This window comes from Nematolebias whitei, chromosome 12 (genome assembly GCF_014905685.2).
Source record: "Nematolebias whitei isolate Nwh7 chromosome 12, NemWhi1, whole genome shotgun sequence".
Lineage (NCBI taxonomy): Eukaryota > Metazoa > Chordata > Actinopteri > Cyprinodontiformes > Rivulidae > Nematolebias > Nematolebias whitei.
The window spans coordinates 16,941,188-16,964,874 of NC_056509.1; the positions used below are offsets into that span (position 1 = coordinate 16,941,188).

Here is a 23,687-nt window from a genome sequence, read left to right on the forward strand (position 1 = left end):
TTTCTGCTACAGTCATGGAAAAAAGAAAGTACTTGTAATTCTAGGTTTTGATTATCTAAGTTAGGTTCTAAAATTATTCACATTCAGCCGGAAGTGTACAAAAACACATAACATATTCCACCATGTTAATTAATGTACCATTTATCAAACAAAAATGACAAATGAGTATTAAAAACCAAGTCTACCCTTGCTTTAAATCCTAAAACCTAAGGAAAAAGTAACAGTCATGTATTGCTTCTGATGTTTTGGAAAAACGAAAATTCTCTTTACAAAAGAAAAAATCTGGATTTCTTGTCATTTGTTGCTCAGGAGCCTGCAGGTTTGTGTTAATACAATACCAAAGAGAAAAGATGCAAGTCTTGCTGCTCACTAATCTGGGAGGGGTTGAATGTCATTTTTTCAAACTATTTGTAGTTTACCGTTCTAAAGACAGAAAAACCTTTACAACACCGCCAGTCATCCATGAACTGAAGCACTGATGGAAACAAAAGTGGGACAGAATTCTTCCATACCATGTAAAGTAATACAGATAAAGACATATTGAAGTTTTTGCAATTAAATGAGGTTCTAAAAGCTGTTCAGTCATGGTTTTCCACACACAACTTTTCCAATTGCTCTTTGTTTTGTTTAATAAACAGTGGCTCAGCAGAATCAGTGAAAAACTGTTGCACTTGTAACTTAACAATAGCGGTGCGAGCCCAGCCTGCAGCGTAATGATGTCATTAAATAAAAGACAGGAAAATTGGAGGAGCTAAATCTACTTCTACTTCAAACCTTCTGTTGAAACTTGGTTACATTTCAATCATTTTAGAACCTGACGATGACTAGATCATTTTTATTATGTACTGATGCATAAAGCCCACCGCTGATAAAAGGGTGGACTTTATCTTTTCATTACATAAATGCAGGATAGGGTTGAGCTCAAGGGAAGGTCAAAACTATATCTGCATTTTATACATTAACTTGATGCTTCTCTAAAATGTCAATTTGTTAATAAGAATAAAAATAATGCCAAAAATCATATGGTTGAAATAATGCCTGTGCTTTTTCCTGTTAGTATGTGTGTTTTATATATAAACAATCTGCTCTCCCTTTAACCTCCTCTTGTCTCGGTACAATGCCATGCAACATCAGTCCCCTCACTGGTCCTGCAAAGTGATAAACAGATTAACACCATCTCCATTATTTAACTGTCAAATTAGACTGAGGTGAACATTCCTATTGTTACATGAATTAATAAATATGTTTCTTTACAGCCGACCAGAGATGTGAACTTTGAGAAAGTCTTTAAAAACAACAAAGAAGATGGAGCCGAACAATTGCCTACAGAAACCAGAAAGGTACCTTTCAGTTTATCATTAAAATTTTTCAAATGAGAAGCAAAAGTGGAATGAAATTTATTGGATGTGTCAAACTTTTTTAACAAATAAAAAACTGAAAAGTGGGGCGTGCAAAATTATTCACCCCCCTTGCGTTAATACTTTGTAGCGCTGCCTTTTGCTGCAGTTCCAGCTGCAAGTCTCTTGGGGTATGTCTCTATCAGTTTTGCACATGGAGACACTGAAATTCTTGCCTATTCTTTCTTGCAAAACAGCTCGAGCTCAGTGAGGTTGGATGGAGAGCGTTTGTGAACAGCAGTCTTCAGCTCTTTCCACAGATTCTCGATTGGATTCAGTTCTGGACTTTGACTTGGCCATTCCAACACCTGGATATGTTTATTTGTGAACCATTCCATTGTAGATTTGGCTTTATGTTTTGGATCATTGTCTTGTTGGAGGATAAATCTCCGTCCCAGTCTCAGGTCTCTTGCAGACTCAAACAGGTTTTCTTCCAGAATGGTCCTGTATTTGGCCCCATCCATCTTCCCATCAATTCTGACCATCTTCCCTGTCCCTGCTGATGAAAAGCAGGCCCAAACCATGATGCTGCCACCACCATGTTTGACAGTGGGGATGGTGTGTTCAGGGTGATGAGCTGTGTTGCTTTTACGCCAAACATATCGTTTTGCATTGTGGCCAAACAGTTCGATTTTGGTTTCATCTGACCAGAGCACCTTCTTCCACATGTTTGGTGTGTCTCCCAGGTGCTTGTGACAAACTTTAAACAACACTTTTTATGGATATCTTTGAGAAATGGCTTTCTTCTTGCCACTCTTCCATAAAGGCCGAATTAGTGCAGTTGTACGACTGATTGTTGTCCTATGGACAGACTCTCCCACCTCAGCTGTAGATCTCTGCAGTTCATCCAGAGTGATCATGGGCCTCTTGGCTGCATCTCTGATCAGTCTTCTCCTTGTTCCAGATGAAAGTTTAGAGGAACGGCCGGGATTTGGTAGATTTACAGTGGTTTCTGATACTCCTTCCATTTCAATATGATTGCTTGCACAGTGCTCCTTGGGATGTTTACAGCTTGGGAAATCTTTTTTTATCCAAATTCAGCTTTAAACTTCTCCATAACAGTAACTCGGACCTGCCTGGTGTGTTCCTTGGTCTTCATGATGCTCTCTGCGCTTTGAACAGAACCCTGAGACTATCACAGAGCAGGTGCATTTATACAGAGACTTGATTACACACAGGTGGGTTCTATTTATCATCATCAGTCATTTGGGACAACATTGGATCATTCATAGATCCTCACTGAACTTCTGGAGTGAGTTTGCTGCACTGAAAGTAAAGGGGCCCAATAATATTGCACGCCCCACTTTTCAGTTTTTTATTTGTTAAAAAAGTTTGACACATCCAATAAATTTCATTCCACTTCACGATTGTGTCCCACTTGTTGTTGATTCTTCACAAAAAATTAAAATTTTATATCTTTATGTTTGAAGCCTGAAATGTGGCAAAAGGTTGAAAAGTTCAAGGGGCCGAATACTTTCACAAGGCACTGTATATACACACACCCTTTCCAAAAAATTAGAATATCATGGAATTCCATTCAAAATGTTAATCTTTAATAGATGATAGATTCAGGGCCCACAATTTAAACAATTTCAAGTATTTGTTTGTTTATTTTTACATAATTTGGGCTTCCAGCTCATGAAACCCACGAAAACAGGATTTCAAAAAATTAGAATATTGTGAAGAAATCATCCCACACTACTTCTCAGTTTTTTACAGAAAAAAAAAGAAATTAGGATCACAACAAATCAATCAAAATATGGTACTTTCAAAACGAGATGTCAGTCTTCAATACTTGGTTTGGAATGCCTTTATCTTAATCACTACCTCGGTGCGACGTGGCTTTGAGGCAATCAGCCTATGGCATTACCTGGGAGTTATGGAAGCCCAGATTTCCTTGATGCTGTCAGCTCTTCTTTGTTGTTGGGTCTGGTGCCCCTCGTTTTCCTCTTGAGAATACCCCATAGATTCTCAATGGGGTTTAGGTCCAGCGAGTTGGCTGGCCAGTCATGCACTGTGGAATGGGCATCAAACCAGGTTTTGGTGCTTCTGGCAGCATGGGCAGGGGCCAGGTCCTGCTGGAAGATGAAATCTGCATCTCTATACAGATCCTCACCAGAAGGAATCATGAAGTCCTCTAAACCATTCTGGTAGACTGTTGCGGTGACCTTGGATTTAAGAAAGCAGAGTTTACCAACACCTGCACTGGACATTGCACCACAAATCATGACTGACTGTTGATATTTCTCACTGGACCTCAAGCAGTATGGGCTCTGTTCCTCACTCTTCTTCCTCCAAACCCTTGGACCTTGATTTCCAAATGAAAGGCACACTTTACTTTCATCAGAAACGAAGATCGAGGAACCCAACAGTTGTAGCTCATCTCCCAGATGTGTCTGAATGAGGTGATTTTTGAAGCTGTGACTCCTGCGTCATTCCACTCTTTCTGGATCTCTGCCAGATTCTGGAATCTTCTGTTTGATAATCTGCTGAAGCCCATGGTCATCTCTTTTGCTGGTGCATTTTCTCCTGCCACATTTTGTCCTTCCACTAGATTTTCCATTGATATGCTTGGACACAGCACTCTGTGAACAGCCAGCCTCCTTAGCTATCAACTTTTGTGGCTTACCCATCCTATGGAGGGTATCAGTGATGGTCTTCTGGCCAGTTGTTATGTCTGCAGTCTTCCCCATATTGAACCGAACTGAGACAATTGAACCAAACTGAAGCAATTTAATGACACCTGGGGAAACCTGTGCAGGTGCTTTGAGTTTATTAGATGATTAGTGTCACACTCAGTTTAAAACATTCATGCCCTGCAACATTTGGGCTGGTTTCTCCACAGTATTCAAAAATTTTTAAATCCTGTTTTTGTGGCTTTCATGAGCTGGAAGCCCAAATTATGTAAAAATAAACAAATAAATATTTGAAATTGTTTAAATTGTGGGCCCTGAATCTTTCATCTATTAAAGATTAACTTTATGAATGGAGTTATGGAAGTTAAACAACTTTTCCATGATATTCAGTTTTTTTGGAAAGGGTCTGTATATCTCCAAGACTGCATTGTTTAACTGTGAAATTAAACAAATGAGGTGAACATTCCTATTGTTACATGAATTAATCAATGTGTTTCTTTACAGCCGACCAGAGATATGAACTTTGAAAAAGTCTTTAAAAACAACAAAGAAGATGGAGCCGAACAATTGCCTACAGAAACCAGAAAGGTACCTTTCATTTAAGTTTTTTTTTTTTTTTTCACTTGAGAAACAGGTTTATTTGTGCGTGTGTGTGACGTTAACGATAGTTCTGTAGATTATTGCTCGTTCTGATCGTAGATATTGTTAACTCGTACCATGCTAATGGCTAATATGCTAGTCCCTCACAATCATTATACTCTCATTATAGACCCTTTAAACACTTCCAGCATGCATCACTGTCAAGTTTAAAACTCGCTAACAGAATTCACAAATGATGCTTGAAGTTTTGGGGGTTGCTGACTCGTTTGACCCCAGATACCACGGGACTTCTCCTTAGGTACCTGAAATAAAAGAAGTCAAAATAAACTTTCTATCATCCATCATTCATTTTTAGTCTCATTGAGCCACGAGAATTCGTTTTCAAGAGAGACCTGTTTAGGGAGCTGATGGGGGTTAAGCGCCTTGCTCAAGGACCCAGAGTGGGGCAAATGAGGGTGAGGGCATGTGTAGGTGCTTCATCTACCCCACCCACGTTTTTGATGTTGTCTGTACCGGGGTTTGAACCGGCGATCTTCCTATCACAGGCCCATCTTCTCTAACCTCTGCTCCACCACTTCCCCCATGGTGCCACGATTCATGATGTATTAACTAATTGTTATAAGAGTTGTATAACTATTTCTTAAAAAGGAGTATCTTTGATCTCATTTCCTCTTTAAGAATCTTTTACTCCAGCAATTAATCCCACAATTAAATCCCAATTAATTGATTTCAACAGCTATACTTAAGCCCAGTTAACAAAATCTTCTGTGTCATAATTCTCAGACCATTTAAGTCTTTATCCCTAGTCTATCTTTAAAAGCAAAAATTGAAGCGTTCAGTAACTAATTTCATGTCGTGATTACTAATCTGGCATCCGTCCGTCTGTCAGGCAGTTGACCTTCAGCCATTTCAATTTTACTCATCAGCTTTTCTCTTCATAAGGCTAACAAAAAGAAAAAATAAACTTCACGCACAGCTGTTTAAAGGTTTTCTTGTCCGTTTCCTCTGTTTTTATCTCTTTTAGGTCGTAATGATCCGGATTGTTCTAGAATTGTTTGCCATGCATTTCAAAATCATTCCCCTCACTGGTCCTGCTAAATGATGAACAGATTAACACCATCTCCAAGACTGCATAGTTTAACTGTCAAATTAAATGAATGAGATGAACATTCCTATTGTGACATAGTTAATGTGTTTCTTTACAGCCGACCAGGGATGTGAACTTTGAGAAATCCTTTAAAAACAGTAAAGCAGATGGAGCCAAACAATCACCTACAGAAACCAGAAAGGTACCCTTCAGTTCTTCATATAAAACTATTTTCTTTTCAGTTATGAAGCAAGAGACATGGCATCAAAGTGAGGTTGGGGTGGGGAGGGTTGTTTGATGTGCATCACTGTAAAGCTGACTCCATAATTACATATGGTCAGGCCCTGTTTAGACCTGACTAAGTGGCGTAAAACCATAAGACTAAAAATATAAAGAAAGAAAAACTTTTCTAGAGTTTGGTCTGAAATGATTGAAATAATTTGATGCAGTTGAAGTAGAAAAAAGTATTTGTGTAGTCCCTCGTTTATCAAAGTGGATCCGTACCTTGAAGCCCCTCGATACATGAAAAACCACAAAGTGGGAATAGTAGTACAAGTAGTAGTATGTAGTTTAGTATATACTGTATATCTTTGCTTATTTTTACTGGGTGTTGTCATTAAGTAGAAATAGATAAAATGACAAAAATAAATTTTCCCAAGAACATGATAGAAGAACGAGCCAAAGGGAACACCAACTTTTTTTTTTCATTCATTCAACCTTTATTTAAACAGATAAATCACATTGAGCCTCGAAGACTCATTTACAAGTGAGACCTGTTTGGACAGACAAAAAACAGTGGTTAACTGGACACATGTAGGAGTTGGAGGCGAAAAAAATTCCTATCAGACTTTTTTCAATGCAAGAGTCTCACAGCAATTTCACAGACAGACAGAGCAGCAAAGCAAAGTGGAGAGGGAGGGAGAGAAGCATCCGATCTCGTGGGGAGCGAGTGGTCAATGTTTTACAGAGTTACATCAAAGAACGGTTCCTGCAGATGGTACATCTGTCATTCTGCTGTGCAGACAAAGACCCAAACATTCTGTCAGAATAACTGAGCAGCACCAATGACCTTCAAGGTTTTCCTCCACCAAACTGTCACACAGGTCGGGTAATTGGCTCCTTCGACACCTCTCTGCAGCCAACTCACATGGAGCATGTATAGAGGGACAGAGGACCACCCCCTGCTGCTCTGTCTTCCACTTCATTAATTGCTTTGAGTCCATCTCTCCAGGATTGATTATGGTTAGCTAGGATTCATTACAGCTGGAGGCTGTAAACCAGGCTTATTGGACAAACAGGAGCAGGGACCAGTTGCATCAAAGTCATTTAAGCTACTTTGAATGAATTGAAATATTTATACACATGCTCAGTCAGTATGCTTCATTAACTTTCAATGCTACATCACTAACTTGAGCAGCTGACTCACTTTGGCAGGTGTGGATGATTCTTCAGCCTGCATGCAATTCTACTGTTTGGACCAAATGTTTACTCGTGCACAATTGTTTTATTTAATTATTTATTTTACTCTTAACATCTAAACTAAAGCATATATGGTAATATTACAGGGTCCCTCATACAGATCACCACTTAGTGAGCTAATATAAAAATGTGGATGGATATAGACAAAAAACGTAACTGAAAGAATGCTTAATTAATTATATAAATATGAGGTCAAAAATTAGTGGTGTGTCAAGGAATGCTAAAGGGTAGGTAGTACAACAACAACAACAAATTGAAAGATTTTTAGAATTTGTAGAAATGTTTATTGACATCACCATAAATAAATGAATAAAACACCAACAAAAATGAAATATGTGGTCCACAAACTCATCCGAGGTTAAACAAAATTTAAAAAATATATTATTTTTATACCTTTTGGAGATCAGATCCTAATGTTTGTGACCAGTCACAGGAACATGGTTTTACATAGACTCCAAACATACATTAACCATTTTAGACCATCCTGAGCAGACTTTGTTTTTCAGATCATACGAGTAAAACTGTTAAATTAGTTTTTATTACTGACCGTGTGGAAAGAAGGAGCAGTTCAACTGACTCTGGCTGTTTTTATGGACATGCCAACTAAAATGTTTCTGCTTGGAGCCAAGAAAGTGTTGTAAACCCAACAGGCTCTTTAAATGTGGGGTGGGGGGTGTTTGGAGACTTATTTAAACTTTGACACAGAAAATATTCACAAATTCCTGGATTTCAGTATATTTTGCCTTTATGTTATCAAATCTGTTGACTTGTTGCATTAAGTTCTAAAGCAGTAGTTCTCAAACAACGTGCCACACATAAAAAGAAAAACATTTCTACAACAGCTACCTATTTCTAATCTGAAACTTATTCAAACTCGTCAGACAATCCGGTGGAATTATTGTCGTGGAGCAGAAAGGGGGAATTGGAAATACCCTCCATCCTTCTGTGCATGTTGAACATAATTTGAAAAATGAGCAATGTGCCGACTTCAGTTTTGGTGTGTGGCTACATATAGGAGTGAAAAAAGGTCATTATTAAAAATTAGGTTGTCACGTCCAAATCCAAGATGGCCACCACCACCACCATATATCTATGTAAACTGGCCACACCAATCGTATGAGGAAACTATCCTTTTTTAGTTTTCTTATTGCTTTAAAGGATAGTTTCTTCAAGTAAGTGGGGTGGCCAAAGATTAATCGATGGTGGCCAAGGCCACCATTAGCCACCCCCTGGCTCCTCCATTACATCTGGTGGTGGATAAAAATGCTACCTCCACTCGCCAGAATCTGTCACTGCCCTGCCTCAAACAAAAACACCTCTGTTCTTCTACACAGTTTAACTCCTATCCACTTGAATATCTTGCAACAAAAACCATACCTGCAAACTCAGAAGGGATGAAAATGATGACAAACCTAGCACCTGGGGGTGTAACTTCAGACATCACTTAAAACACTGGTGTATCGTGTTTCATTGGCACTAACGTTACGTTAGTTTTCATTTCTCTCATCTTATGACAATGACTCATTCTTATGGGGCAGCAATACGGATGCATTAGAGAAAGCCTTCCCGAAATATATTTGAGTTGAACCAAGTGGCATTGTTGGCAAATGTTAATACACAATTCACTGATGTTAGCTGACATCCTAGTGTCACAATCCAGCAAGAAGCGAGAGAGTTGAGAGTTGAACCCATTCGCAGTCGGAGATCAGGTCTCGGCAGGGAAGAGTTTGGACCACATACAGGAGGACCGGGTGGCTTGGAGAGGCAAAAATGACAATTAGGAGCCACACTAATGTAACACAGAATGCTGACGAGGCAGCAAAGCCTTACCTAGCCTTCGGGGGGGGGGGGGGGGGGTGCAGGTGCAGACAGAGCAAGGGGATGGATGAGGACAGGCAAAGCAGGACCAGATCATGACACTATGAGAGGAAAATGCTCAAGTATGTTTGGTGGCCAGATTACTAACTAAATACTAGCCGCTAATGAGGCGATCAGGAACACCTGCGGAAATAAAGCTGAAAAGCAGGTGTGATCGTCACATCCCCCCCCAAGGATGGCCCCTGACATCCCTAAAAGAGGACTCACCAAAGAAAAGGGAAGGAGGAAAGGGAAAACAAAATGGAACTAGAAAAAAACAGAGAAACAGGTCTAGGAATACGGGTCTAGGAACACAGGTCAAGGAAACGAGGGTGTAGCGCCAACGAGGGGAACAGGTCTAGGAAATACACACGGAAGAGCGCGGGAGGATACAGGAGTACGCCTCCAAAACCTGAGGGGAAGCTTGGAGGGGAGCAGGACTCAGACAGGACAACGGAACTTCGGCTCCTACGCACATGGAAGAGCATGGAGGGGAAGCACAAGCGACTCCAGAGCTCAGCAAGGAACACGGATGGAAAAAACTTCACACAAGGAGAAAACTCCAATGAGGACAACAGTCTCCAACGCACATGGAAGAGCTTGGAGGGAAACGGAACAGACTCCAAAACCCACAGAGGAGCGCGGATGGAAACACACTCCGGCGCCTGTGGCAAGATGCGGAGGGTTACAGGTTCATTCCTCCACCACCCATGGAAGAAGGCAGAGGGATAAAGGTTCTCGGTTCTGACTTGCAGACTGGACCTCCTCCTGCTGGGTTCAGTATGATTCGAGCTTTCCGTCACAATCTGGCGAGGAGAGAGCGTTGAACCCATTCGCAGGCGGATACCGGGTCCCGGCGGGGAAGAGTTGAGACCACATGAGGGAGGACCGGATGGCTTGGAGAGACAAAAATGATAACTAGGAGCCGCACTAATGTAACACAGAATGCTGACGGGGCAGCAAGACTTACCTAGCCCCCGAGGGGGGGCCCTGGTGCAAACAGAGCAGGGGGATGGATGAGGACAGGCAGAGCAGGACCAGATCGTGACACCATGAGAGGACAATGCTCAAATACATCTGGTGGGCAGATTACTGACTAAATACTAGTCGCTAATGAGGCGATCAGGAACACCTGTGGAAATAAAGCTGAGAAGCAAGTGTGATTGTTACACCTAGCTAGCATTACATGCTAACAAGCTTTCCTTTACAAATAACGTCATGTTGGAAAAGAACAGATTACGACACACACAACATTGCTAAAGTAAGATTTTTTTTGCCAAATCAAGTTTAACTTGCACAGCATTATTGTAGGCAGATAATGAGGCTTAGCTCAAAACTAACAATGTCCTACATTGGAAGTGACTAGTTATAACATAGAACAGTTTCCTTCATCCGTGGGAAAGATTTCCCTATCGTCTATCTTGGCCAAATGATGTGTTTCACCAAAGATGTTCTGTTGTTGATTGAAACCTTGTTGTTTCTTAAAGTCCGATCAGTGGGAAATTATGCCATCTACAATGCTTCTGACAAACAACACCCCCCATCCCCAAAAAACAACCTCTTCGGGTCTAGATGATTCACATAAATGACATATTTTGTTTAAAATCTGCACATTTCACTAAATACTGACAAGTTTTCAGGTATGAAAAACATTCAAGTTTATTTGCATTCCCTGTTCAATTCCAGTCCAGAAAAACACACATTTTCTTTTGGCTTTTCCCTCTTCAGGTGTCGCCACAGTGAGTCATCCTCCTCCATCTCACTCTGTCCTCACTCCAACTACCTCCATGTCCTTTCTAACTGCATCCATATATCTCCTCTGTCTTTTCTCTGGCAGCTGCAATTTTAACATCTTTCTACCAATATACTGACTGTCCTTCCTCTGGACATGTCCAAACCACTGTCCCTCCTTTGGACATGTCCAAACCACTGTCCCTCCTCTGGACATGTCCAAACCACTGTCCCTCCTCTGGACATGTCCAAACCACTGTCCTTCCTCTGGATATGTCCAAACCACTGTCCCTCCTCTGGACATGTCCAAACCACTGTCCCTCCTCTGGACACATCCAAACCACTGTCCCTCCTCTGGACATGTCCAAACCATCTCAGTCTGGCCTCTCTAACTTTATCTCCCAGTTGTTCAACCTGTGCTGTACCTCTGATGATTTCATCCCTAATCTTATCCATCCTTGTCACTCCTAAGGAGAACCTCAACATCTTCATTTCTGCTGCTTCATGTTCTTTCTCCTGTCTTTTTGTCCATGTCTCTGTCTCCAGACCATACAACACAGCTGGTCTCACAACTTTCTTGTAAACTTTTCTCCATCTTCTCCATCTTGCCTGGACTCTCTTTTTCACCTCTTTACCACTCTCCCCATTTTCCTGGACAGTGGACCCCAAGTACTTGAAGAAAAACGCTCATCTGAAAACTACAAACATTCACTATTCAAATCCCTCAGCGTCAGGGGGACATCAGCGTGCCACGTGTTGCTGTTCTTCTGATCTAAATTCCAAACTGAAAATATTTATCAAAAGTCTTAACTGTTTAAATTCTTGTCAACTCTAAACATATCTCATAATTCCACTCCTCCAGTTTAAAAGATTCTTGTGTTTTATAAAAACTTTTTATCCGTCTAGCGTCAGATTGTAAAGGCTTCATTCTTTATTCAGAGTTGGATCATTCAATAAATGGTTTAAATCATGTTTCGATTGTTCTGGGTTCTCCAATTACTTGGTGCTTAACTCAAAAGAGTTTCCCAAAGTTTTCAGATACATGAAAATGCTTGACTGGACCATTGCTATAGATTGCTGTATAATAGTTTGTCAAAGGGCATACATATAAAGCGCTGTCATTTATTTAGGAAAAAAAATCATGAAATGTAAATTGCCGTAGTTCTTTTATTAGTGATTGTGTTCTGATGTGCTCTCCATGTAATGACCAGATTCAGCTCTCAGCTGTTGATCTGATAAACAATGAGTGTGAAAAAAAAATTAAGAAATGTGCATAATGTTGATTGATATATTGTAGAGTTGTATTCGGTTCCAAAAAAATCCAACCCGGCCCCAGCCAGTAGCCATCATTTCCGAACCCAACCCGACCCGATGAATTAACAGTAATTACAGGTTCGAACTCGGAAAAAAAACCAGGCATTTTTAATTAAGCTTTGACTGCTTATATAGTTATTAACGGTCGGCGGACGTGCGTGGCTGAGTGAAGGGGGCAGAAGATCAGAGATGAGGGGTTGTTTGTCTTTCATGGCTGTCAAAGCGCATTAAATCCCTGCATCTGCCTTCATTCTGCATTATTCGGACACGGACCCTGCTCTGACATGTCGGATATTTTGTGATCTCACCTGTTTGGGTCGTCGGCCATGCGTCCGCTGAGTGCAGCGGCTGAATGAACGTACATTTGGGCTTTGATGGATCACTTCATGGCAGTATAGTCACATCTGAAGCTAAACTGAACTTTTTACCTCTTTCAAGGCCAGTCAGCGTGCAGTCAAATGGCTGCGTGCTGCTGATGATTGTATGGCAAGCCATGTTACCATATAATTGGATCGTCAGCGGATGCGCGCGGTTGAAGATCCAATTATATGGCGCGCACACCACCACCCCCTCCACTCCTATCCAGCACATAATTATGGCCCGGCCCAAATTCAGGTTTGGGATAGAAATGACAGCTCTAATATATTGTGGTGCCCCCTTTAAACAAGATCTCAAAACAGTACCAGAGTATGCCTTTTCTTCGTCTTGCCACATAATTCTAGGATTTTCAGATGATTGGGGGTGGCTGAGACAACAAAACCTTTAACTGCCTCTGTGTTCTGTCCACAGCCTCCCACCAGCATTTTGTCCCAGTCACCGCCACTTCACAGAGTGACCGAGGCCAGGCCGGGCATTGCAGCAGCGCTGAGCTCAGATGTGGACGTCTCACAGAGCATCAGAGCCCGGCTGGAGCCCGACGGGCCCAACGTTCAGCTGGACGAGTTCAGGAGCCAAGTCAAGGAGCTGCTGCTGACTGTGGAGCGGCTCAAAGCCCAGCAAATGTAACTTGATGTGCACAAGATCAGGATGTCACTGGGACAATTAGAACACACTGAAACAAAAATCAATCTGATGTGCTTTGCTGTGAGGTTAGAGATAGTAAAACAATCTGTAAAATTTGAGCTACTTACTGAGTTCTGAACAAATAATATCTTGCCTGTTGTTTTGTAACAACTTCAGTTTGTAGAAATGACGCTTAAATCTGTCAGGACGAGCTAACGGCTAGTCTGAATGCAGCTAAGCCCAGCGAGAAGCGGTGCAGTTTAAAACGTCACCGTTTCACACAAACGACCCCTCATACACCTTTACAGCACAGTCAGCACTACAGAACTCTGTGAATGTTTAAAAACACAAACAGCAGCAGCTAGCTGTTGCACTTGTTTCCACCTGGAAAACATCTTGTAGGAATATTTTACTTTTAATTTAATGCTAATGTCTAACTGTCAGTGATGTAAAGAGGCTAACTAATGTTGTAGAGTTGTTTTATGTCCCCAGCAGTTGTTATGAAAGTTGGTCCGTTCCAACTCTATCAACAAACTAATAATGAGATGCTTCCAAAGTGTATCTTAATATTATTTATTGTAACTTTCCTTTAAAGAATCAAATTTAAAAAACGGCAACGTCAAAGTTGAGCGTTTGCTTAACCAGTGGTTCCCAACCCTGTCCCTGAGGAACGCCACCCTGCGTGTTTTAGTCGTTTCCCTGCTTCAACATACCTGATTCATTGATTTAATTCCTCAACTTCTGCCGAAGCCTATTGATCACCAAATCATTCAAATCAGGTGTGTCAAAACAGGGAAACAGCTAAAACATGGGGGATGGTGTTCCTCAGGGACCAGGGTTGGGAACCACTGGGGAGACTGGAGGATTTGACATCCACAGCAGCAGCTTTTGTCTTGGCTGTGATCAGACTAGTTCTTAACTCATCAGTCTGTCAGACCTGAACTTTAATTCTTCAAACTGAGATCGTTCAAGGAGCTATCTACAGCGTGTAAGATATGAACAGTTTATAACTTGTAAACAGAACATGAAATATCCATGTAAGGTGGTAGCATTCAAAGCAGCAGATCCCAGGAAGAAGTTTTTAGTACTGTCTGCAGATGACAGCTGTGCTGATGGCAAGTTTGTGTTTCCAGGAAAGAGATAGCGGAGCTGCGAGGAGAGCTGTACGAGGAGCGACAGAAGCGTCTAGCTCTGCAGGTAGCTTCAAACATACCGAGCTGTCTGCACTCACTACTTCATCAGCTTGAACAAACATGCACACTCATGGTTCACACACAGCAGCTGAGAATATTTACCATGCAGGAGAGACCTCTGCAGCTCTATTGTACACATGCAGTCGATGTTACTGAGACCCTTTTGTTCAATAAAACAACCCACAAAGATCCCTGAAATAAATTTAAAACGATAAAATAAAATAAACGTACAAAAAAATCAACTACTGAATATCAGTCATTGCTTATTAAATGAAACTGGCCGTGATCAATTGGATGGTACCTCTGACCACAGAGACATGTTAAACTCAGGCTTGTCCTGTAATCAGCTTCTCAGGTGTCTTCAGTCTTCAATCAGTCACCGTCTAAAATCTTGGAGAAAATAGATTTTAGACAACTAACCAAGTTTTTGAATGTAAATGGAATTTTTGAGATTTTTCAGTCAGGATTTAAACAACTGTTCAGCACAGAGACAGCTTTAGTAAGGGTCTGTAATTACATTCTGCTAGCGAATGAATGGTCAGTCTGTGATCCTGGTACTCCTCGACCTTACCGCTGCATTTAACACTGTTGATCACAGCATCCTTATGTCACGGCCAAAACACTGGGTTGGGATTACAGGGGTGGCGTTAGAATGGCTCCGTTGGTATCTGAGTGACAGGAGTTTTTGTGTTAACTTTGGCAATCATTTATCTGCTTCTGTCCCTCTTTCCTGTGGGGTCCCACAAGGCTCCATTCTTGGACCCCTTCTGTTCTCATTGTATCTGCTTCCCTTGGGGTCTATCCTGAGGAAACATGGTATTTTGTTTTGTTGTTACGCCGATGATTCTCGGATTTATCTGCCTTTAAAACCTAACAGTTCCTGCTCCATCCACCCTTTGCTAAAATGTCTTGATGACATCAAGACTTGGATGGCTGCGAGTTTCCTGAGTTTTAATGATCAGAAAACTGAAGTCATTGTGTTTAACCCAAGCTGTACCACTCTCTCTGATCCTGTAAACCTGCACTCCCTTCAGCCTCATCTAAAGCAGTCAGTTACCAATCTCGGGATAGTGTTAGACTCAGACTTTAAGTTTAATAAACAGATCAGCTCTGTTCTACAAAAAAGCTTCTTTCAGGTAAGGCAGATGGCTAAGCTTAAGTCCGTTCTGTCCAGATCCGACCTTGAAAAACTAGTCCATGCATTTATTACAACCCGGCTGGACTACTGTAACTCACTTTATATTGGAGTCAGTCAGGCTTCACTTTCACGTCTCCAACTCGTACAAAATGCTGCAGTTCGGCTACTAACAGGAACTCGCAGGTTTGAGCATATTTCACCAGTTCTGTCCTCCCTTCACTGGCTTCCTGTGTGTGTCAGAATCAATTTTAAAATTCTCCTGCTGACGTTCAAGTGCATTAACGGCCTTGCACCATCATACCTCTCTGACCTTCTTCATCCTTGTACTCCTTCTCGCGCTTTGAGATCATCAGACCAGCTGCTTTTGGCCGTACCAAAAACCAGGCTGAAGCTCAGAGGAGATTGCGCATTTTCAGTCGTGGGCCCTAAACTCTGGAACAATCTGCCCATCAACATTCGACAGGCCACCTCAGTCTCTGCTTTTAAAACTTTCATAAAAACACACCTATACTCATTGACATTTAACACAGGGTGATCAGACTTAGATTTAGTATTTCATTGATTCTGAATCTGTTTATGCTTTTGTTATTATTCCTATTTAACACAAGGTCATCAGATCTGATTTAGTATTTCATTGCTTCTAATTATGTTTTCTGTTTTATATTTTTATTCCATGTGCTGTAAATATATCTTGTTACTTTTTATTTGATGTTGTGATATTTTTGTTAAGCACTTTGGTAACAGTTTCTGTTTTAAATGTGCTCTATAAAACAATCTGACTTGACTGTGCTGTACCTTTGATGATCTCATAACTAATCTTATGCATCCTTGTCACTCCTAAGGTGAACCTCAACATCTTCATTTCTGCCACTTCCAGTTCTTTCTCCAGTCTTTTTGGATGTCTCTGTCCCCAGACCATACAATATAGCTGGTCTCAACTGTCTTGTAAACTTTTCCTTTGACCTTTGCTGACACCCTTTATGCCACAAATCACTCCTGAAGAAGTCACCTCTGCTGATCAGCAAAACATGGATGAGTTTGTGTGCTCATGCTGCCAGCCTGGATGTTCTGATATTAAACAGTTCTCTATCCGCACCACAAACTACGTACTCTGCCTGCTACACCGACCAGTCAGCTGTTCAGGAAGCCAGTCTCTAAACGGTGGGCAGTTATTACCCAAGTTCACTTCCATCTATTCCAGCTTATTGATTTATTGTTATTTTTGCTGTCCTCCAATTTCCAGAAACAACTTTGCATACGACTATCTTCCACAAGCAAACACGAACAACTGAGTTCTGTAAAATGCATAACCAGAGAGTTAACATCTTTGCAACCTTTTCATAAACCACTATTAGAAAAGTGTTCAGAAAATTCAAGGGATGATCATCAACTGAATAGTTATAATGAAGACACTTCCACCCTGTGGGGAAAGTCTGTAAAAAACACCCCCACCCTTTTACAACTGAAATGTAAGCAATTACAGAATTTAAATGACACGTGTCAGAGTAAATTATTTGAAAATGACCTGTAAACAAATCTCCATTCTATCAGAGCAAGAACCAAATACCTGCATCAGTTCTCTGTATTCAAACATCTTCAGAGGCTCATATAAAAATGTCACCTTTAAAATCTGTTTACCTACATTAAATTTCATATTTTGCTACCTGTTCAATAGCAATTTACTGTTGCTGTAGTAGCCCAGTCATTTGGAAGTTCTTTCTTACTACCCAGAGCCTTTAACAGCTCCTCTCTGAATTTTTCACAACATTCCTCAGCTTCCATCATTTGGTTTTTTTCTCTGATTTTACTTTTTTTCCCTTCTTAACAACCAACAACAGTCATTCTACACACAACCATCTGGTGGTGTTTGGCCACACTCTACCCTGCTACAAGCTTACAGTCTCCAATCTCCCTCAGGTTTCCTCTTCTACATAGAATGTAGTCGACCTGCGTGCTCCTTCCTCCACTCTTATAGGTCACTCTGTTTCTCCCTCGTTTGGAACTAAGTGTTGACTACAGCCATTTCCATTCTCTTGGCAAAATCCACCACCATCTGTCCTTCCTGTTTTATTTCTTTGACACCAAACTTACCCATCGCTTACTCATCCTGTTTCCTTCACCAACATGTCCATTCAGGTCTGCTCCGATCACCACTCTCTCCTCCCTGGGAATACTCTCTTTCGCTTGATCCAGATCCTTCCAAAATGTATTTTTCTCCTCCCCATCACAACCAACCTGTGGAGCATAACCACTGACAACATTTAGCATCAGACCTTCTACTTCTACCTTCAGGCACATCACCCTATCTGACACTCTTTTCACCTCTACTACATTCTTTGCCAACTCCTCCTTGAGGACCACCCCTACTCCGTTTCTTTTTCTATCCACACCATGGTAAAACAGTTTGAACCCTGCTCCAATGCTGCGAGCCTTGCTGCCCTTCCACCTGGTCTCTTGGACACATTAAACATCTACCTTCCTTCTCAGCATCATGTTAACCTGCTCTCTACCTTCGCCTGTCATTGTCCCCACATTTAGAGTTTCCACCCTCAGTCCTACATTCTTCACTTTACTCTTCTCCCTCCATCTCCTGACACCTATCCCTCCTCGTGGTCTTCGACTAACAGTAGCACAATTTCTGCCAGCACCCTGTTTGTCAACAGCACTGGTGGCAGTCATTGTTAACCCGGGCCTCGATTGATCCGGTATGGTTTCGCTTTGATGAACTTGCTTGTTAGTTTTAGCAAAAGTTTATTACATCGACTGCCCTTCCTGACACAACCCTCACCATTTACCCAGGCTTGGGACCAGCACAAGAGATGCACTGGTTTGTGCTCCCTGTGGCTGGTTTATGTCCCCATACATGATACCAATATATCGGTTGGGCTCGTTGTTATAAAACCTCCATCAGTCAGCACTTAGTTTAAAAGGGAAAATCGAGTAGAAAGTAAAAAAATAAAAATAAAACCTGACTGATTTGCTTAAACAAAAACTAGTAAAATAATTGTAAAACTTCTAGAATCCAGATTAAAGTGAGTTGACAAAACAGTAAAACAAAAAGAAAAAACAAAACCGAGCTACCTGCCTTTAATTACACCAAACAGAATCAACATTTTGTTGCAGTACTATGTTACAAACCTCTATCTATATTTCTATTTGATGTACTTTATTTTTATTTTATGTATTCTATCTGTTTTCACCAAAATGTTGTATGTATGTAGTTAATACTGTACAAACCCTGACCCTCACACCGACTCACTCAGGACTTTCTTTCTGCCGTGTCCCACAATGCAAAGCAGCAGGTTGATGTAGGAACTTGGCAGCACTGATGCGTCTCCTCCAATCTGTGTTTGGTGTATGTCTGTGTTTCTCGCAGATGGAGGTAGAGGAGCTAAAGCGAGCCATCCACCTGACGTGAAGCGTGTGGTCCAGGTGACAGCGCGCCTGCAGGCCAGCTGCCATCGTGTGGAGCTCCGAGGAGGAAGAGGACGGGGCTGGTAACCGAACAAACGAAGAGACGGTGGTGACTCCTCAACCACCTTCAGCACAATCCTTTTTCAATGACCTAAAAACAACGTATATATTTGTAAGATTTACATTTTGCACATATCGTGTTTTGGAGCTAGGTGTAATTAAAATACAGATGTATATTTCTGTTCTTTTTCTTTTTTGCCAACACGTCAAGCCAAAAACAAAAACCCAGAGGCCTTACTTGTAACTACTGTGCTGGACGGTTGTGCCTCTGCTGCAGTCCTTCCTGCTCCGCTCTCAGTGCTGCTGACTCTATGCAAAGCAGGGCCTTGTTTCCTCACCTGACTTCCATACTTCATTTTATGGTGCACATTTATTTGATTTTAAGGTGTATAATTTGAGTAATAACATTGTTCAGATTTTTTTGTGTAAGGCAGCTGTCAGCAGCTGCACTGCTTCACTTAGACTTTTCTGTCTTTTTATATATTTTCTAACATTCCTGTCCAGGGTAACACTAATGTGCCTGTAAAAAACAAAATAATCTATTAAAAGGTGTTTGTAATGTCATGTGGAGGTTTGGCAGCATGATATCATATGATGTATTTTTAAATCTGCGGACATGCCTTGTCAGATGTGATCACATCTTTGGAAACCAGTTATCTCCTCTTACAACCACAACCTGTTGACTGAATCTGGAACGGATCAGTGATCCTAAAGCTGGTTTATACCACCGGGGGGGCTCAGCTGTCATGAAATTATTTGCTGACATTCAGAATGATTTAATTGTTCCCAGAATCAAAATGCAGATTATTTTCCTGTTTTCATTTATTGTATTTAATAAATCGTACAATAAATGCATTAGTCCAGAATCTGAATATCCGATACACTGCGTAGTGTTGTGATGACGGGGGGGTCAGAAGTGTTTTCTATCAGTCTTTGCTGGATACTTTACGTGACCTAAAGTACAGATGATGCATGTTCAGGATGTGGAAGCTGGAAGTGAAGTTTTAAGGTTCTTAATTAATGGGAAAACGTTCCTTCACTGAAGTTCTCAAAACATTACTAAACATGAGACACATTCACATTTTTGGGGAAAGTTTTATTATTTTTGTACAAACAAAAGCAAAACTGATGAACTTGCTCCCTCCAGTTTCCTCCCTGCCCTCGCCCTTTCTGCACCGGCTCATCTGGAGGTCAAACGGTTTCTTTGAGCGTTCCACATGCAGTGAGTGTGATCAGACAACCAATAAAGTTCATGGCCAATTTTTAAAATGCCTGCCTATTTTAGCTTGTAAAAGTGTATTTTATGCCATGAATGTTTAGTTTACCACCTCTGCCCACATTAACTTTTATTTAAAACCAGACAACTGGTCTGTGGGAGAAAACCCACGCAAACACCCCAGGTTCAAACCAGGCATTGAACATAGGACTTTCTTATTGTGAGGCAACAGTGCTAACCACTAAGCCACCGTAGTACCCACCTGGACAGCCACTTCCACATTTATGATTTAATCTGCTGAAGCACATGCTTGAAATGAATATAGGCAAATTTGGACCATCCTTTGAGTTGTGATGAAATATGATCGCTGTGGTTTTTAGACGTGGACGTTCATGGCCTCAGATTCTCCCAGACAATATGAGACTTCTCACAGAAGAGCGCTTCCATCCAGATGTCAAAGTACAGCTTAGGCACTTTAGAGACAGGTTTTAGATCACACTCATTTCAGACATGTTCAGAACTAAGGCAATAATTTGGGCAGTCTTTGTGACACACATGAAAACAGAACCCTACAAACACTGGAAGACGTGTTGGCGAATGCCGTCGGCCAACAGTCCCAGCCTGGTCAGATTCTGACAAGCCCTCGGAAAGCTTTTACTTTACAAAACGTCAGCTTTTAAAATACTTTTTTATACCAAGCAAAGGTTATTTTATAACTCAGTGTTGGTCATGTGCTGCCATCCATCGAAAGACGGATCGATCATAAAAACCACACGTTGGGTTTTCTGAGAGCTCAACCATCAAAAGCTGCTGTGACCCTTTTCTATATTTCTGAGCCAAGATACAACAGTCATCAGCTGGTGTTCATTTTCCCATTTGTCAGCCATCAAACACCAAAACCAGCCTCGACTATCAATCCAGTGTCTTTAGCTAACATTCTTTAGTTTGTTGGTGAAGTAAAAGTTTGTTAAAACTGATCTTGTGTAAGAGGTACAACAATCAGGACATGAGACAAGTGGGTTACAGAGGTGTTTTCATCTAATTTAAAGTTACTATCTCACATCTGCTACTGTGTACCACAAATGGAAAACCTTTTTCTGTGTACTTTTTTATGTATAGATATCTCACTAATGTCTTAAAAAGGTGTAATTGTACTTTTAATCTTCTTAATGTTTAATTTCATGATCTAAGCTGCAGAGGGCTTTGACCAAGTCCAAACTCAGACTCTGACTTTAAAGAGTTTGACTTGCATGCAATGTGCCAATTCCTGCCATTGAATCTGTTAGTGCTTTTTAACTTTATGGCTGGAGATGAAATGAGGGTTGCGTTGGAGCAGAGGGTCTGAGGGACATTAGGAGGGCCAGTGTTCAGGCTACAGTTCTTCATGTGATCTCTGTAATACGATGTAACTTTCATATATTGTACTTTCCAGAGTCAGACACCAAGAACACAAGAAATCTCTACACATTTAAAATGTATATTCTGGTGATTTTGTTTACATGTTATATCTTTGCATGAGCTGAGATTTTATTTTATTTTTTTCTGAAATGAATAAATATCTCTTTCCCGTCACAGACTTTCTCTTATCTTTCTATAAACTGTGCAACACTTCTTAAAGTTTTCATCGTCCCACAACAACATTGAGGATTTTTGGTGCCTGAGTTCTTGAAATGCACGTCCTTCTAAAAAAATTTGTATATTGTGATAAAGGTCATTATTTTCCATAATGTAATGATAAAAATGAAACTTTCATATATTTCAGATTAATTGCACACCAACTGAAATATTTCAGGTCTTTAATTGTTTTAATACTGATGATTATGGCATACAGCTCATGAAAACCCAAAATGCCTGTCTGAAAAAATTAGCATATTTCATCCCACCAATGAAAGACAAGTGTTTTAATACAAAAAACGCCAACCTTCAAATAATCATGTTCAGTTATGCACTCAATACTTGGTCGGGAATCCTTTTGCATGAATGACTGCTTCAATGCGGCGTGGCATGGAGGCAATCAGCCTGTGGCACTGCTGAGGTGTTATGGAGGCCCAGGATGCTTCGATAGCGTCCTTAAGCTCATCCAGAGTGTTGGATCTTGCGTCTCTCAACTTTCTCTTCACAATATCCCACAGGTTCTCTATGGGGTTCAGGTCAGGAGAGTTGGCAGGCCAATTGAGCACAGTAATATCATGGTCAGTAAACCATTTACCAGTGGTTTTGGCACTGTGAGCAGGTGCCAGGTTGTGCTGAAAAATGAAATCTTCATCTCCATAAAGCTTTTCAGCAGATGGAAGCATGAAGTGCTCCAAAATCTCCTGATAGCTAGCTGCATTGACCCTGCGCTTGATAAAACACAGTGGACCAACACCAGCAGCTGACATGGCACCCCAGACCATCACTGACTGTGGGTGCTTCACACTGGACTTATGCAATTTTGGCATTTCCTTCTCCCCAGTCTTCCTCCAGACTCTGGCACCTTGATTTCCGAATGACATGCAAAATTTGCTTTCATCTGAAAAAAGTACTTTGGACCACTGAGCAACAGTCCAGTGCTGCTTCTCTGTAGCCCAGGCCAGGTGCTTCTGCCGCCGTTTCTGGTTCAAAAGTGGATTGACCTGGGGAATGCGGCACCTGTAGCCCATTTCCTGCACATGCCTGTGCACGGTGGCTCTGGATGTTTCTACTCCAGACTCAGTCCACTGCTTCCGCAGGTCCCCCAAGGTCTGGAATCGGCCCTTCTCCACAGTCCTCCTCAGGGTCCGGTCACCTCTTCTCGTTGTGCAGCGTTTTCTGCCACACTTTTCCCTTCCCACAGACTTCCCACTGAGGTGCCTTGATACAGCACTCTGGGAACAGCCTATTCGTTCAGCAATTTCTTTCTGTGCCTTACCCTCTTGCTTGAGGGTGTCAATGATGGCCTTCTGGACAGCAGTCAGGTCGGCAGTCTTACCCATGATTGCGGTTTTGAGTAATGAACAAGGCTGGGAGTTTTTAAAAGCCTCAGGAATCTTTTGCAGGTGTTTAGAGTTACGTCATTGATTCAGATGGTTAGGTTAATAGCTTGTTTAGAGAACCTTTTCATGATATGCTAATTTTTTGGGACAGGCATTTTGGGTTTTCATGAGCTGTATGCCATAATTATCAGTATTAAAGCAATTAAAGACCTGAAGTATTTCAGTCGGTGTGCAATGAATCTGAAATATATGAAAGTTTCATTTTTATCATTACATTATGGAAAATAATGACCTTTATCACAATATGCTAATTTTTTGAGAAGGACCTGTATTGACTGAAACATGTTAACTCTGCACAGGAGGAGAGTCTGTGAGAAAATGCACTTTACAGTGGTGATGTTCCTCCTTTCATGGTACCTCTGTTCACACCTAGTGACAACCCCATCCATCCATCCATTATCTTTACCCGTTTATTCCATTTTGGGTCATGGGGGTCACTGGTGCCCATGTCCAGCAGTCACTGTGCGAGGGGCGGGGTACACCCTGGACGGGTCGCAAGTCCATCACAGGGCCACATAGAGACAAACGAGACAACCATTCACTCTCTCA

General features: G+C 41.3%; 1 protein-coding gene across 1 annotated transcript in view; it reads left to right on the top strand.

Moving 5' to 3' along the window:
* The window catches only part of LOC119418440 (CD2-associated protein), a gene marked incomplete in the record, with an annotated part of 130,625 nt that extends 109,295 nt beyond the window's left edge, over window positions 1–21,330 (top strand). Inside the window, 6 exon segments of the mRNA XM_037685723.1 lie at window positions 1,257–1,340; window positions 4,538–4,621; window positions 5,839–5,922; window positions 12,891–13,102; window positions 14,237–14,300; window positions 18,811–21,330. Of these exon segments, the coding sequence (XP_037541651.1) occupies window positions 1,257–1,340; window positions 4,538–4,621; window positions 5,839–5,922; window positions 12,891–13,102; window positions 14,237–14,300; window positions 18,811–18,852 (570 nt within the window).
* Window positions 21,331–23,687: the final 2,357 nt, after the last annotated feature.